Genomic DNA, 15,472 nt, shown 5'->3' on the forward strand with positions numbered 1-15,472 from the left:
TTTGCTCAACTTTCTGACTTGGATAAATATTATTTTTAAGGCATTTTTTCAACTTGTCTAGCAAAGAATTTCAGATTCCAATTCATGTGGCAACATAGCAAGAAAGTAATTTTTCAGAAAAAACAATAGCGTTGTTTTTACTGTCAGTCTGTCCTTGTCTCTTAACACTTTATAATGTCCAAGACTGTACTAAAGCCTCTCAGAATATATTGGAAACAATTACTCTCTGGAAGACTCTATGCATGTTTAGAACTGGGAATTCTAAGCATTCTAACAGGCCATTTAAAGGATTATGCTTAATTTCCTTCTTCCTTTTTCATCTATCAGCACCAAAAGGTCATGATTTCCTTTTGAAACGTTCCAATTTCTCTCGCATTTTTAGTCTGAACAAGTTTTGTTTCAGCTTTAATCTTTTGGCTTTTGTCTGCCTCATCCATAGCATCCAAAGCACTTCCTGTAGGGATGACTGCAGTGGGTTGCTCAAACCTCTGTGCACATTTGCCCATGTGCATGTACATACATGTGTTGGCAATTAATAGGGAGGGAAATCTGTTTCAAGTGGAATTAAATGAGAAAAGTGGCCCTCCGCAGTTTATCAAGTCTGCTTGGATCCTACAGATTAATTATGGGATTTGTATTTGTAAAAATTGAACAAGACTTGTAACAGATTGGACAGGGTCAGAAATTAAGTAGAATAGTATTTTGGTTTGCTTTGTTTTCTAAGCAAAAAACAGGGATATTCCTAAGTTCCTGAGGGTGAATTAAATGAATCAGAGCCCAAACCATCTTGAAAAGAGAAATGCAAGCTATTTGGCTGAATTGTCAGAATAGGAACCAAAGCACCTGGTAAAAAGTGTAAATGTTTCATGCTTATTCAAGAAGTAATGAATAGTAACCAGTTTCATATATTAAATATTAGCTTGAAAGAACCATTACAGTTTCTTCACTGCAATTACAGAGACTGTAGGAGGAAAACACATTTTGATGGGATAGAGCAAGGGAGGAAAGAAGAGGAAGCAAACACCTCCCACCCACTGGAGTCCAATATAATGCCCCAAAAGAAAAATAGAAAAGTGAACTTTGAATATTAATGGAGGATTGTAGTACACGTCCAGAAATATATGAGTTCTGGAAAAATACATAATATAGCATCATCTGAATTTTTGTAACCCTCACAGAATTATCCCACTATTGTTAATAGAAAACAAGTTTAACTAATTAAGTACTGTTAACAATAATATGTGGCTTTTGGCATTGAAACATCTAGGAAGAGGCTACATAATCAGTCTGTTTCTCTCAATTGCTGTATCTATTTAAAGATTGAGATATTTTTGGTTTTGCTTATGATGCAACAACTAAACATTTTGTAAATCACTGAAGAAGTAAAATAAAAAAATTTCCTTTGCATTGATGACACCTCATCAGCTCTCTGAAAAGAAGAATTCAGAGGAAAAGAGTAAAGAGCTCAGATTTTGTGTTATAAAATAAAGTAAAAATTATTTAGGTGTAAGTTTCAAGTTTTCTGACTAAAAACTACCTTCTTTGCATTGACTTAGAATTATTTTAAAAAATACAGAAGCATGCACACTAGAAGAAAATACCTTTGAGGCAAAAACCCACCAATAAGGTATTCTGTGCTTACCTATTCAATTATTTTTGTAACAGTTGTAACCAGGGCTATATTTTAAACCAATATCAAATCTGTACCAGGACTAGCTGAAGTTGCCTGTTAACTCCACAAGAAACTGCTCTGATTTTACATTCTTCATTTACTTACTTATTTCAAAGCTTTTCATTTTTGATGACTACTGGCACGTGGGACATTAAAGAGATTTTGACAGTAAAGATTCCAAACCCCCAGACATACACTGATCTCCTAAGCTGTGATTTTCAGTTCTTAATTTACACACCAACAGCTACTGCAGCTGGATACATGAGATCAGCTGCAGTTGCCACCTGCAAATGTGTCTGTTCTGACTGCTGCTTCCTGAACTGAAATTCTGCCAACTTCTGCTGTTTATGGTTGTTACGTGGTTACTTGTCTACCAACATTTTGACAAATGATAATGAGTTTACCTTCTCCACAGCCACTGTTTGGAAAGGTTCTTCTCCTTTCCTATCCTTACAACCACTTCCCTCCTCCCATCCTTCCTTCCTACTGCAGTGGTTTCTGACACAAACAATTTGTTAAATATTCAGCACAATTCCAACCTCCTTTTCTGTGACCTCTTCTGCATAAGTTTCCACTCCTTCTGAAACATGCAGTGCTACCAGTATCAATTTTTTGTGTGGCTGCATTTGGAGGGGGCAAGGACAAGAATGAAAGCCAATGATTACAGAAGATACATTCTTCCTTTGCCCCAGTCTCATACACTGCTCTTTCTGCAGAAGTCACTCAATTTAGACATGACAGAGAAGCTTTACTAACAGCAGCCAACAGTATCATCAAGCCACTAATTCACACCCCCCACCCCCAAAACTACATTATATTTCTGGAGAGACACTGAAAGGAGTAGGTTCACCTCATCTCTCATAAGCAACTACTGTTGAACAGAAAATTAAAGGAACCATCCCCATATTGATAATGATTTACCAACCTTGCTTTGTCTTCATCTTCTGATACAGTTCTCTGAAATACACTGTGCTGAACATGATTGTGTATCCTTACAAATCCTGCCTCCCCACCCCCAGGATGGTTTAACATTTTGGTCATGAATTTAAAATTTCTGTGTGTCTGCCAAAAGGCAAGTACTGAATCCAGGGCACACAACTGTACAATAGGTTCCCACACACAAAAATATTTCAGAGAATACACGCGTACACCCACCACATGAGCTGGCATATTGTTCTTTAATGCAGCATGAAAAACAAAAGAATATTGCCTTGGAGTTGTAGCCAGTTCATGAACTTGTCTTCTGATGGGCTTGTAGTATTTTGGTGCATATGTAGTGCAATATATTTAAGAAACAATAAATAAAATCTCTTAATGAAGAAAGTATAAGTAGAAAGGAAATGGTAGCAAGTGAAGTAGTGCATGAATGTACTGGACTATGCCACTAGACAGAGGAAGCCAGAATGTACTTGATTTAACAGATCAAACTCTTTATGAAGTATAAGCAAAAGAAATTTTAACAGTGTTACATAAAATACAGTCCAGTGGGAAAAGAAAGAAAAAAATGTATTCACCTTGGGTCCTTCAGACACCTGGAGATTATTCATACCAGGCAAAGACACATCAAAGCTGGATGTTCCCATGTTAAAATGATGAGGGTCTGCTGAGGTTGTGTCACATGATGTAGAAAGTGAGTCAATATGATTTGCATCCTCAGATGGGGAAAGATTTATAATCTGTTTAAAAGACAACAAAAGCACAAAAGAACTGAATATACAGCTACCCTACCACATGCTACTTTCATGAACATGCAAAACAGAGTGTCTTACAGTGAAGTGACAGTGGCACTCTTAATTCGTATATAGACACAACCCTTTCAATATTTCTGTCATAAAAATTTTATTAAAAGCCCCCCCAGAAGTGAACAATGAAAATCTGAAACCACTTACCAACCTGGAGTCTTGTTCTATTTCTTTAAGCATTAAATACATCATAGAGATTTATTATTGTCACTTGTCAAAAATTGTCCCATAGTAAACTATGTGAGATCTGATGATTCCTGTGTTTCAAACTTTGCATTAAAATTCCTGTTTACCTTTGCAAATAAGGGAAAATGTATTCATCAACTTCTGCTCCTTAGAGTGCACCTGGGCAGAGGAAACTAAAAGCCCAGCTTATTTAAATGCACCACCCTATCTTTTCCTAAATTTCAAGTTTGCAACTTACTAGGTCTGAGTTCTCCAAGATTTGGCTCGTGGTCAGGTCCTCCTCCTCTGATGACTCATCTGAGTCCTCATGGTTCATTTTGTTCAGGCTGGGTGTGCTCCCTGAGAGCTGGTTCTCTTCCATCAGCTGCATGTCACACTTGTCCAGGCTGTCCAGGGACCGTCTGCGCACTCCCCAGTTGAAGTTGTCCATGCTCTCACCCTGAAATCAGACAGAGGGTCAGCTTGCTTGATATAAAACTAATCATATGCTAACACTTGATCAAAGTTAGCTCCAGAAATATTTTTATGTAAAAATATTGTAAAAACTTGAATTGAGCATTATTTTGCTTGTTCACTGAAGATAAGAGCAGAAGCATGGAAATGGCAGTTAAATGAACACTCAGTGTTTTCAATATTAGATATTTTTCATGCATTTGCTAATTTAAGAATTTGTTTTGTTAAGTCCATATATACATACTCCTCAATACCGGTAGAGCAGTGACACGCAAAGGAAAAGTTTGAAAGCAATTTTAAAGGATTTTTTTCATGATTTTTAGAAGTATTAGAAGCACAATTCATACCAATGGTTCAATTGAAAAACTTATGTTAAAGATTTTAGATTCTTTGCTTTCTATATATAACCAGAATGGTGAGTAGGTTTGAACAACCCTTGCTTTACAAAAAAATATAACACCTTAAGTAGCACACCTTTTAAACTCTTATTCTAGGCCCATATTGCTTATTTTTGAAACAACTTGAATTATTTGAAACTATATTTTGGGAATAGCCTGATAAGCATTGCCTGTGATCTCACATTTTGAAACGGACATAGTCAAATGGACCAAACATTTTATATTTATCAGACTTCCAGTTCAGATCCTACACACAGTTACATAAAGTTGAGTGCATTAAGCAAATTGTGTAACAATTTGTTAGGCTGCTGAACTGATAAAAAGATAATTTGATTTCTTTCATGTATAAAAATGGTAATTAGTTTTCCACCCCATTTCCATTTATTTACTTTCTATATTTTCCAGTGGACTGCATGCCTTTACCCTGACTGCAATAACTTCTCATTCCCTTCCTAAGTCTTGCCATGTTCCTCTCTGGCAAATGCAGGACCACATCCACAACTGCTCCTGCCATGGATCTCCAGAGGCAAAAGGGGCTTGCACAGCAAGAAAGGTTTCCCCAGAAGTATTCTGGGTATTTTACCTAGATGAAAGCCCTCAATTCTGCATCAGCATGGGAAGGAAATTTATAGAGAAAAAATGTTTCCTTTTAAGGTTCAGGGCTGCCTGTTTTAAACAAGACTCTGTAAGTTACAATGCTCTTAAACAAGTAAGTCAATTGGTGTGAATTTAAGCTGAAAGTGATACTTAAATATTAATTTGAAAAAAAAATTAGTTCTGCCTAAAAATATTATTATTATCAAATAACTGATTATGATTATTTCCTGGGTTTATGTGGATCAAAATTATGATCAGTGCAGTGACTGAGAAAGAAGTCCCAGTTCAGTAAGATCCCGTAAGCCGAGTTGTGATTTTAAACACTTGGGTGATGCTCTTCTGGGACTACTCACACAATTTACTGAATGGGGACCAAACTGCATAAAGTGTAATGAATCAAATTGCAATCTTACCTCCTTAACAATCAACAAACTTGCACAAATTTACCTTATTTTGCATCATTACCATTTAATGCAATGGACTGTGGAATTTGAATAGGAGGGAAAGTTCACTTTCATGACATTAAGCTCACCATTTCATGAACAAATATGATGAAAATAGAAACAAATATTTTTAAGGAAAAAAACAACCCTTACAATTCACAATAACATTTAAAATTAAGGAATGCACTACAATGAAGAGAAAATGAAGATGAAGATTGTTATGAAGCCTGATACATTATTGGAAGAACTCTGTGTTTTCATCCTGGGACTGTTATCACATGGTAGTATTGTGTGGAAAGAGAAAACAGCACATCTGACACATCTAACAGAACACATCAAACTTTAAATTATAAAAATGACTGTTCCGTTCCAAGCTATTTATTTTAACAAATTATTCGGTTGTCCATCCTCCCCCTCAAAGGCTGGAGGACACATGTAGCAATTAGACATCCTCAACAAACACATCAATTACTGAACTAACAAATGACAAAATGACATAAATAAGCAAGCAAGCAAAGATGACTATCATCACACCCTTATCCTCATGATGCCTAGTAAAGCCATCAGTAAATTTAGCAGTCCATGTCTACGGGAATATTTCCTATTGCAGTTTTATTCTACAGTGCCTTAAAGAAGGAAGCCAGCAAAAAGAAGAAAAATAAAAGGGACACTTCCAGGGCATGCAGTTAGAACAGGGAGTGAATTAAAAGTGAGGGATGAGGGTAAAAGAGATGAAATGCTATCACTCAAATACCCATAGCATTTTGATTAGTATAAGTTTGCTACAGGGGCACCCAGAACCACACTGAATTTAAACAAGAGGTCAGCATGTGTCTATGAAGATGGAGTTGTTTTTATAGTCTATTTAGCAATCTTTCTGCCACAGTTAACAAGAAAGAGCAAAGATGTATTTGAGAGGCTGTTCATTTTTATTTATAGCAGGAGCAAAGCCATCTCCCATCTGAAAAGTCACCAGTGGTACACATCAAGTCAGAGGAAAACAGTCACGTTATGAGTGTGTCTGGCCAGCAGTGAGCAGGTACCACATAGAACTTCCTATAGTCACCACCCTCCTTTACCCATCTGGTAAAGAAGCAGATGTGCCCTTGCAGCTACTTCAAACTTTACAACAGCCCAGGGAAAAGGAGAGACAGAAGGGAAAGTAGTCCTATGTAGGGGAGAGCAGTAAGGCTACTCCACAGAGGCAGTAAGAATCGTGCAAAACCTCTTTCACACAAGTTTTTCATCCTTACTGTGTAGACAAATTTTGCAAAGTTAATGGAAACACTCAAATATTGCAGAGTGTATGCAGAAGCATTGTAGAACTACACAGTAAAGCACTATTTCCATATGGATGTATCTCTTACAGCACAGGCATTTTGAGACAAATATTTTTGGGAGTTGTGTTTGCATAATAACTGATTTACAAACTATCAGAAACAGATATGTAAAATTCTGTGGTTGGTGATTCCTGTATTATTTGTATAACTCATTAAATTCTCTAATATTTCAGTACTCTCTATACACTGATAAATTTAAAATTTAGGTCCCAAACTGGCAATGACTCATGTGTCTTTTCAGTTTTCCTCATAGGGTAAATGAGTCTAGCAAAGTTGGTAGGACAATACAGCTGTATTAAGTTAGGCTGTAGAAAATAATTTATTTATCCAATTAAATTCAGTCTTATAGCAATAATATAAACTGTCTTAAGAGGTCTCAGACATCAGCTTTAGCAAGATGCTAACAGGAGACAATATGCCACAACAGAAAAGGTAGAAATTAAATATAAGGTGCCCCTAATAACAAAAGGCCCAAACTCTATAGATAATGAAATTTCTACACATTAATCATGCACAAAGATATCACAAGGAGAAAGGGCTCAGTTTGAAAAACACTGATACTAGAATTAAGATATTTTAAATTTGTGAAGACTGTTGAACATGTTAAAAACAAACTTAAAATGAAGCAGAATTTTTGGAAAAGACCTCAAAAGTATTTCTAATACAAGACAAAAAATGAAGCACCTGTCAAAAATGCAAGCGTGCACACACACACTCACCTACACCCACACTAAAGGGGGGAGGCAACAGCAAAATTATGATGTTATTCTACAATACAAATTTGCAAGAAGGCATAACATATGCTGGCACATCTGAGTTCAAGTAGCATTCTTACCTGAAGCTCCTGGGTAGCAGATATAACAGATAGAAAAACAAATAGAAAGAATCTATGTAAAATCACTGCATCAAAAACATCATAGATAAACATTTGCCTACAATTTTAACAAATATTACCACAGAAACTTCAACTCTACCTTTTAAGTCTGAAAATAACTATTTCTTGCTTTCGTATATTTAGAAATTTCAAACAAGTATACCTTGTGTTTTGGGGATATTCCAAGCATCACTGGCCTCTTAAAATCATATGCATTTTTTTGAAGGACTGATATTGCTCTTGCTAGCTTTAATTTTCTAACACTGTTTTTTCATCTTTATGAATATACCACACTCAGATATTATGTAAATATTACAGTTTCAACTAAGTCATTAGAGAAGCAGCCTTTTACATGAGGTCTAAGTTTATTTTTAAAACAGTATTAAGTCTGAACTAAACTTTGGAACACAATCCATGGCAATTTAAAAAACACTAAGTGAAACTCAACATTTTTAATTTTACTTCATGTAAAACTAGAGAAAATTTGGTGTGTGTTTCATGACCAACTTAAGACTATTAGGATATCAACTGATATAGGCCTCAGTCTTGAAGTTGACCACGTGTATAAAAAAATCTTTGCAGACTCAAAGTCCATGACAATAAATTTACTTTAAAAGAAATTGTTGTGCACAATTATATATATGCCCTACATAATTTTAACTGGTGAAGAGTAATGACAAATTCCTGAATTTCAGTGGCCAAAATATTATGATCTTCAGTCAAAGTTGCAGTCCTACATCCTTGTAATATCTTGAAAGCATTAAAGACACAGATATTACTGAAGCCAGTGTATTTTTGCCAAACAACCTGGCATTATTTTTTATCATTCATCCTTGTTTGGAACCTTGAAGTTCCTTCAATATTTGTCTAATGCACTTTCAACCATTGCTGCCAACTACCCTTTCAGGTGTGTTTTTGGTTTTTTTTTGTGGTTTTTTTTTTTTTCTTTTACCTTTGGTTTGCTTGTTTGTTTTTTTCCTTAGCAAAGTCATAAGCATCTTTGAGCCAAGACTACTAATTTTGATACAGAAATTCCTGACTTTTTTTTCCCATTCATTCATCCTTTCTCTTAATTGGAAAAAAAAATCAGATGTACATGAGTTGACATCTGATGGTTCTATTTATCTTAAAATTATTTTACTACTGTAATATAAATAGGTAGAAAAAGGAATATTTCTTCCTGTATACATGTTCTTCTCAGGGCTAAGAGTGATGACTGAGAGAATTCATGTTAAAAACAAGGCCACAATTAAGACATCTGAATCTTAAGTCCTTGAAAAGAACTAACAATTTTCTAAACTTGTAAACATCAACAAAATTGTTAGACTTGTTTGGCAACAGGTATTAATTTTTGGTCTTTCCTGATCAAATAGAAGGAAATACCCCAGTTTGATACTAGCAAAGTTAAAGGGTGTAGCCCCCAAAAATTTATCAGTTATTCAAATTTTTTCCTTCAGCAGTTTCAGCTCAAGGTGAGCTGACAGCCTTCACCTGTCATGACTTGATCTGGGATTCAGGATTTTGTGTAGCTCCTGCATGAAATTATGAAATCACAGACACCTCAGCAGAGTGGAAGGTACATCTCTAAGTGATTTCATCGGCAGTTGCAGGAATAACAGCAGCCTGAAGGCCTGAATTAATGTTTCAGAGGGTTCCGTATGAACCAACAGATTTGGAACCATTTAATTTTATACATTTTTAATCAGCAAATACATACATATATATATATATATTCTTAACAATTTAGATCTTTACAAACTGTATATAAAATAAGTTCATTTAAAAGTAAGTAAGTAAGTTCATCAAAAAGGTACTAGAACAGAGGCTTTATTTTCCACTACCAGTTTTGCAGTGTTTCCTGAAGTAGACCCAGAAAGGAAGGGTGTGGTAGCCTTTTTACTGTTACGCTACTGAAATAAACAGTAAGTGAAGACCATAAATAATCTGAAGTTAAAAGTACATTTATAGTTACACAGTTAAAGTTTTATGTTACAAGAAGTGTTTAGCAGAAGCAGTATAAAAGTGTTTTAAGAAAAAAGCTGTTTCAGAGAAAATATACTGTACCTCCCCATCTTCCAGCTCAACATCTAGGAAATCAAAGTCCCTAAAGACTCTGAATTGTTGTTCACTGTTTGAATCATCCATGTTCTCCTGCTCCCTCGTTCCGTCTTCTGAAGAGACCAAGCTCGTCTGGTGCTCAATCAGATCCAAATCACCACAGGAAGAAAAAATCACCTACAATTCAAAGGATTTCTTTTGTTACAAACTGTTCCCTCTGGTTGTTTCTTCCTAAAAGCTGTAATTGGTTATTCAGAAGACTGTATTTCCAGTACACACCTAATTCCTTCACTGAGTATTTTTAGAACACTCTTTATTATTTATGTTGGACAGGTGCCTTCAGATTAAACTTGTACAAAGAAACAACTTCATACTGTGGGAACACATCCAAGAATATTACAGCTACCTCTTAAAGGCTGCAGATTGATGTTGCCTGGATGTTTGCATACATATATAGGAACAAAATTCAGAGAACTTAGCAGAGAAAACACTGTCAAGGGGATAATAAAGTAAGTTCATTTAAAAAACCCTTCCAGTTAACAAGTTGTTAAAAAATATGTCAAGATTAGAAAATACAACAAGCTATAATTTTTTCTTTCCTACTGAGTGTACTTGTATCTGCAATTTAGTTGCACAAATTAAACAGTTCCTGTCTTGCAGAAACAAAGACCTGTTCTCCAAAATACAAATGACATATATCATGCTCAAAAGCATTTAGAAAATTTTCTTTTTCCTGCAGAAAATATTTAATTAATACCTGAAGAGCTTCCCTCCCATCTCATTTCTGTAATATAATTTTTTACTTTATAAAGGTTCTGGATTGGTAATACAGAGGTTGTTACTCTCTACCCACTGACATGGCATAAGTAAAACCTACAGCATCAGAGATTCTCACAGGAAAACCACACACAGCTCTCTTTAAGTGAAAGGGCCATCCACTCCCTGGTCCATATGCTGAGAAACACAGCCTGGGCCAGTACAAAGGATAATGACAGTAGTGGCTTCAAAACTGTGCAAATCTGGTCAGCAGCTCTGGGAAACACAGTTCTTCACTTTCAACACTTAGGACACAATGAAACAAAAAATTGGTCAATACAAGGCTACTTACTGAAGGGTTTTTACTCAGCCCAACTTCCTGACCACAAAGGGAAAGGACATGCACCAGTTTTTCCTTTGTCCTTTTCTAAAAAACAAGATGGTTCTCAAGTGAGCATTTCTTTTAACCATGCATTCACCTTGTGGCTAGAAACATACATTAGCAATTTTTAATTAGGAGGAACCAACCAAGAATTAGTCATTAAATGCTCAAAGGATTGCTTTCAGAGCAACTATTTATCAAGGAAACATAAAAATAGCTGTTAATGATTTTACTGTTATATTTAAATTAGTCTATAAATTACATTGAGTATATTAAGAAAACATTGGCTCATATGCATGACTTCAAAGAAGACAGTTCAGAAGGCTAAAATTAAGCACATGCATAATTTCTTTTTTTTTTTTCAGAATTGGGCCTGAATCACTGCTGTGTAACCTGCTATATCAAAAAAGAGAAAAGAGAAAAAAATATGTTTACTCTGAATAGCTTTATTTTAACTAGCAGATAAACAAAATCATTAAGGCAATCAAATGTCACTTCTATGAAAATTGTTCTTTTTATTGAATTTCCCAAGAAAACAACTTTAAAAGTTGCATAAGCTATCTACCCTTGCTAAAATTTGAACTCATGTGTCATGTTTACTTAAATCTGATCTAGACTTAAGAGGTCTGAAAGAGATGCATTTCCTGCGAGCTAAAAGAAAAACAACTTTGGGATAGAAGATGGACATAACTCAGTCCATTTTTGAGTCCAACAAAGACACTCAGCACACAGGGTCAGATATTGTGCTGCCACTGCCCCCAGGCTGCACAGGGCACAGAGGGCACACGCGTTTAAGGACCCAAACGTGTTAATTCAGCTCCTCTGACTGCAACTTGCTAATGAATAGTAGGCTACCTACCTGAGAGTACTGAGGTCTCTTCCAGCTGACAGGAACAAGGACATTGGAGTTAGATCCTGATGAGGTTGAAGAAGTGCTTCGGGTGACAGCCATTGCCCTGGGTTTACCATCTCGCCCAGAAGAACTCTGCAGCTCATCATACCGTCTCCCAATGATTGGAGTCTTAAACAGAGAGTAATTATTCAGTAGCACCCTGTTTCAGGATGAACTTAGAAGAGCCATATTGCTTCAGTTGGAGGAAAAGATTATTTTGAAGATCATTTACAGGGATAAAACAAGGAGTGCAGCAAATTTCACATCTTATTTTCCACTGTGAATGTCTGAGTAGCAACTGCCATACTTAGTAGCCAGAGCTTAGGTTCATGGGTAGATAATACTCAAAGCAACTGCCACTCAAGTTCCTGACATAAGAACCAGCAAAAACCCAAGGAAGCTTATGAAGTTAATTTCAAATCTGCACTTCTTGCATATTTGATTTTTTTTCCTAAGAGTGCTGAACACTTTGGCCTTTTTCCAACAGGTATTGAAATGCTTTCTTGGATTAACAGTAAGATGCTCAGCATTTTTCAGAATTATGCTGACAGGAAAGCAAATAATACCATATGCATTTTTATGCTTGTATTTCCTTTTAACCTCAACAGCCCACTATTATCTATATGAAATAATCTATAATCCTGCAAACAATTCTTCAGCTTCTGAACAATAAAGTTACTAAGACCCATTAAAGTCACTAGGGCCATTCAGTTCTGTAGTTACAAGGGTTTGCAGGATAAAGACTGTTGTAAGAGAGTCCAGTGAGAAGTCAGAATTAAGGTGTTAAGAAAAAAACTATAAAAAATACCTCTGAAATATCAAAATGAAACTCCAAAGTCTTCCCTGGTAGCTCCTTGGAGGCACTGTTCCACACTCTATGTATTTCCATTTTTGAAAGATCACTATGTTGATAGGAAGGTAGAACTAAACTGGCAGAACGAGAAACTACCAATTTCAGGATATTCAAGGCTTCTCTCCAGTGAATGCTCTAGAAATAATGTATTTACTCAGCAAACAGAAAATGAGATTCACAAACATTCAACATTATTTATATTTTACAGTCGTATTTTTACCACATAATTAAAATGTAGAATTGGACTATATGTATTCTTTGTCTCTCTTGGCCAGTGACAAGGTGTGTAATTGCAGAATAACTTCAACATCAGAGACCAAGACTTGCCTAAGGTGTCACTGTTAGGGAACTGCCCAACAAGCTGGCAGACCTGTGGATAAAGCCAACCTGGATTTAAAATCTCCTACCTGAATGTCTTAATCAGTATGAATAAATATAAGGGCCATAGCAGAATCCCCATTTAATAAAAAGGTGACTTGATGCAGGTTTTTACCTCTGTGAATTCCTAGTACTCCCATGTATTTTTCACTTGTCAAGAATTAGGTACAGAACTCTCTGAAGAGAAGTGCTTATGCCACATCTCCCTTGTGCTAATAATTAAGGAATGGTTACTCAGGCTCTGAGTGGTATTAAGGTTGTTCCAAGGTACTCTGAGGCTGAAGCCCAACCTTCCCCCACAGTGAAAACACAGCCAGGCATCTTCTCTGGGGATGCACAGGCTACACGACACCAGGATGTTTACAAACTTTGTACCACACTAGATACTTGCAGCCCCCCCTGCTAATCTAGTCTTAAATTCCTACACAGAAAATCAACTTAGGATAGTAAATGCTGCTAAGTTCCTATAGTAATATAAAAATGATATGGTATTTACCTGTACATATTTTTCAATAGTTTTTAGCACTTCCATGTTAAACTGCTTCACAGGAATAGCCGATAGGTCCACATAACTAAGAAGACTGTAGATCATCTGTAAGAGGGACTGTTGCATACTAGGAAGGCCCTTTTCTAGTAGCTTTTAAAAGAAAAGTGAATATAACAAAATTTTGAGACATTTCTTCTTAAATAAAAAGCTACTAGTTTCACAAACAGCAATTATACTTTTCATCTCTCTTTACTCATTGATTTTGCAATGCCATTTTACAATAATTTCACAACTGATGGTGATACAGGCATGAAGCAAAAAAGCTTAAGTTAGGAGCTAAATGCCAGCCAGTTATATTTTATATATGCCTGCCCTAACTTATCCAGAAAACACATTCAGCAGTTGAGTAAACTGGTAGGTAAAATTTACACTGTAATTGGGTAACCACATCAAATAAAAACAGGGGAGGATCTTTTTATGTCTCCATTTGCTGGAAGTCAGTGAGAAAAAAGAAAACTTGCTGAAGAAACAAAACTACTGCTATTCAGCCATCAATAAATATTTATAAATATATTTCACTGCCAGTGCTCACTGGCTGTAAGTGCCAAAGAAACATTTTCTGTGTAGGAGGAGGTGGAGTCCCTGGCCCCTATTACTGCAGAGTAATACAGAGAAGGACTTGATCTAAATCCTAGAATTTTCAGTCCCCTGAGTGTAGGTCCTGGAATACTAGAATGAACCGTGGAAATGCTCATAAATATATGTGTGATAGTAATTCCAGAGGCATTCAGATAGCCATGATTTGTTTGTATATGTGTGAAATATCTCAGCTGAGAATTTCCTGGCAAGCAGCATGTTCTTCACTGGTGAAAGAATATTGTCCCACCCCACAAATTCCAGAGGCAATCAAATGTTTTCGCTGGAGGTTATCAGAGCCTCAATACTAGACACCATCCTCCCAATTCAGGCTGACAAAAAAGTTCTAACACTGGCTATTAGCATTATTGGAGTCTAGAAAAAAAATTTCTTATAAAATCCCTAAGCTACCTCCTGCCTTCCATCAGGGAAAAATTTCAATTCTTATCCAAGTGGACTTTAGTAATTTTTTAGATATTCTTCTAGGGATATAGAAGGATAAGGTATACCTTTTATTGTATGAGAATGTTTCATGCCAGTGCAAGTGGAATCTATTTTATTCCACTAAATATCTTCTGATTTCTTTCATCAGAAAAGTGAGTAGCAATTAGTGATTCATAAAACAAAGTGATTCATAAAACAAATTCCATTAACAGCACAGTAAAGGAAACTCATTATAGTTATCTATTCCTCTACAAATAGACAGGAAGAATTTTTAAATTAAAGGTTTGGCAACTTGCTTCAGCCCTTAGACACTGTCAGCCCCTCAAATACCTTTATTGAAAATGTGCTTAGCAATTTTTCTTCAAAACAGGGTTACCAAGGGCTTTTTTTGCCCTCTATTAGGATCTTGCAATAGAAAGTTTGATTCCTTGTTTGCAAATAGTTTATGTGATGCAGCACATCAGCCATTTCACTGCAGGATTAGAAGAAAGTATCTGGATGACAGAAAGAAATTTTTTTGTTCTCTGACAGAGGCTACTGCATCAGACAATCCCTTTTGGGATAGGAAAAGGAATTCTTGGGAAATAATGGGAATTTTGTGTCAAATGCTATTAGAGGAACATTATATTCGAAAGTTTGTCATTTGTTGTCAAAAGTTATTTGTTGACTGAAACAGCTCTTGGCCCTTAAACCTGACATATTTGTGGACTGTGTCAGTTTTCACTTGCTCAGATGAATATATGTGGTGGTTGGTAGTCCAAGCAAGTCCTTAAATACATAATTAATTTGCAGTAACAAAGAGTATTTCTGATTTTAAAAATAGCATCCTTAACATGCCTTTAGTGCAATATGAATTCTGTTGCTGCTGTAAGTAAAAAAAT

At 35.9% G+C, this 15,472-nt stretch overlaps 1 protein-coding gene across 11 annotated transcripts in view; it reads right to left on the reverse strand.

Annotated features, from left to right (window-relative positions):
- Positions 1 to 15,472, reverse strand: part of FRY (FRY microtubule binding protein) — a 221,714-nt gene that overhangs the window by 20,561 nt on the left and 185,681 nt on the right. For all 11 annotated transcript variants that reach the window (XM_077781437.1, XM_077781443.1, XM_077781442.1 and 8 more), the window contains 7 exons: positions 13,521 to 13,661; positions 12,602 to 12,781; positions 11,761 to 11,922; positions 10,872 to 10,946; positions 9,770 to 9,940; positions 3,839 to 4,039; positions 3,187 to 3,348 (listed from right to left, as the gene is read on the reverse strand). In XM_077781437.1, coding sequence (XP_077637563.1) covers positions 3,187 to 3,348; positions 3,839 to 4,039; positions 9,770 to 9,940; positions 10,872 to 10,946; positions 11,761 to 11,922; positions 12,602 to 12,781; positions 13,521 to 13,661 — 1,092 coding nt within the window. The remainder of the gene's footprint in view (positions 1 to 3,186; positions 3,349 to 3,838; positions 4,040 to 9,769; positions 9,941 to 10,871; positions 10,947 to 11,760; positions 11,923 to 12,601; positions 12,782 to 13,520; positions 13,662 to 15,472) is intronic.

Source organism: Lonchura striata, chromosome 2 (assembly GCF_046129695.1).
Source record: "Lonchura striata isolate bLonStr1 chromosome 2, bLonStr1.mat, whole genome shotgun sequence".
In the NCBI taxonomy this organism is placed as follows: domain Eukaryota; kingdom Metazoa; phylum Chordata; class Aves; order Passeriformes; family Estrildidae; genus Lonchura; species Lonchura striata.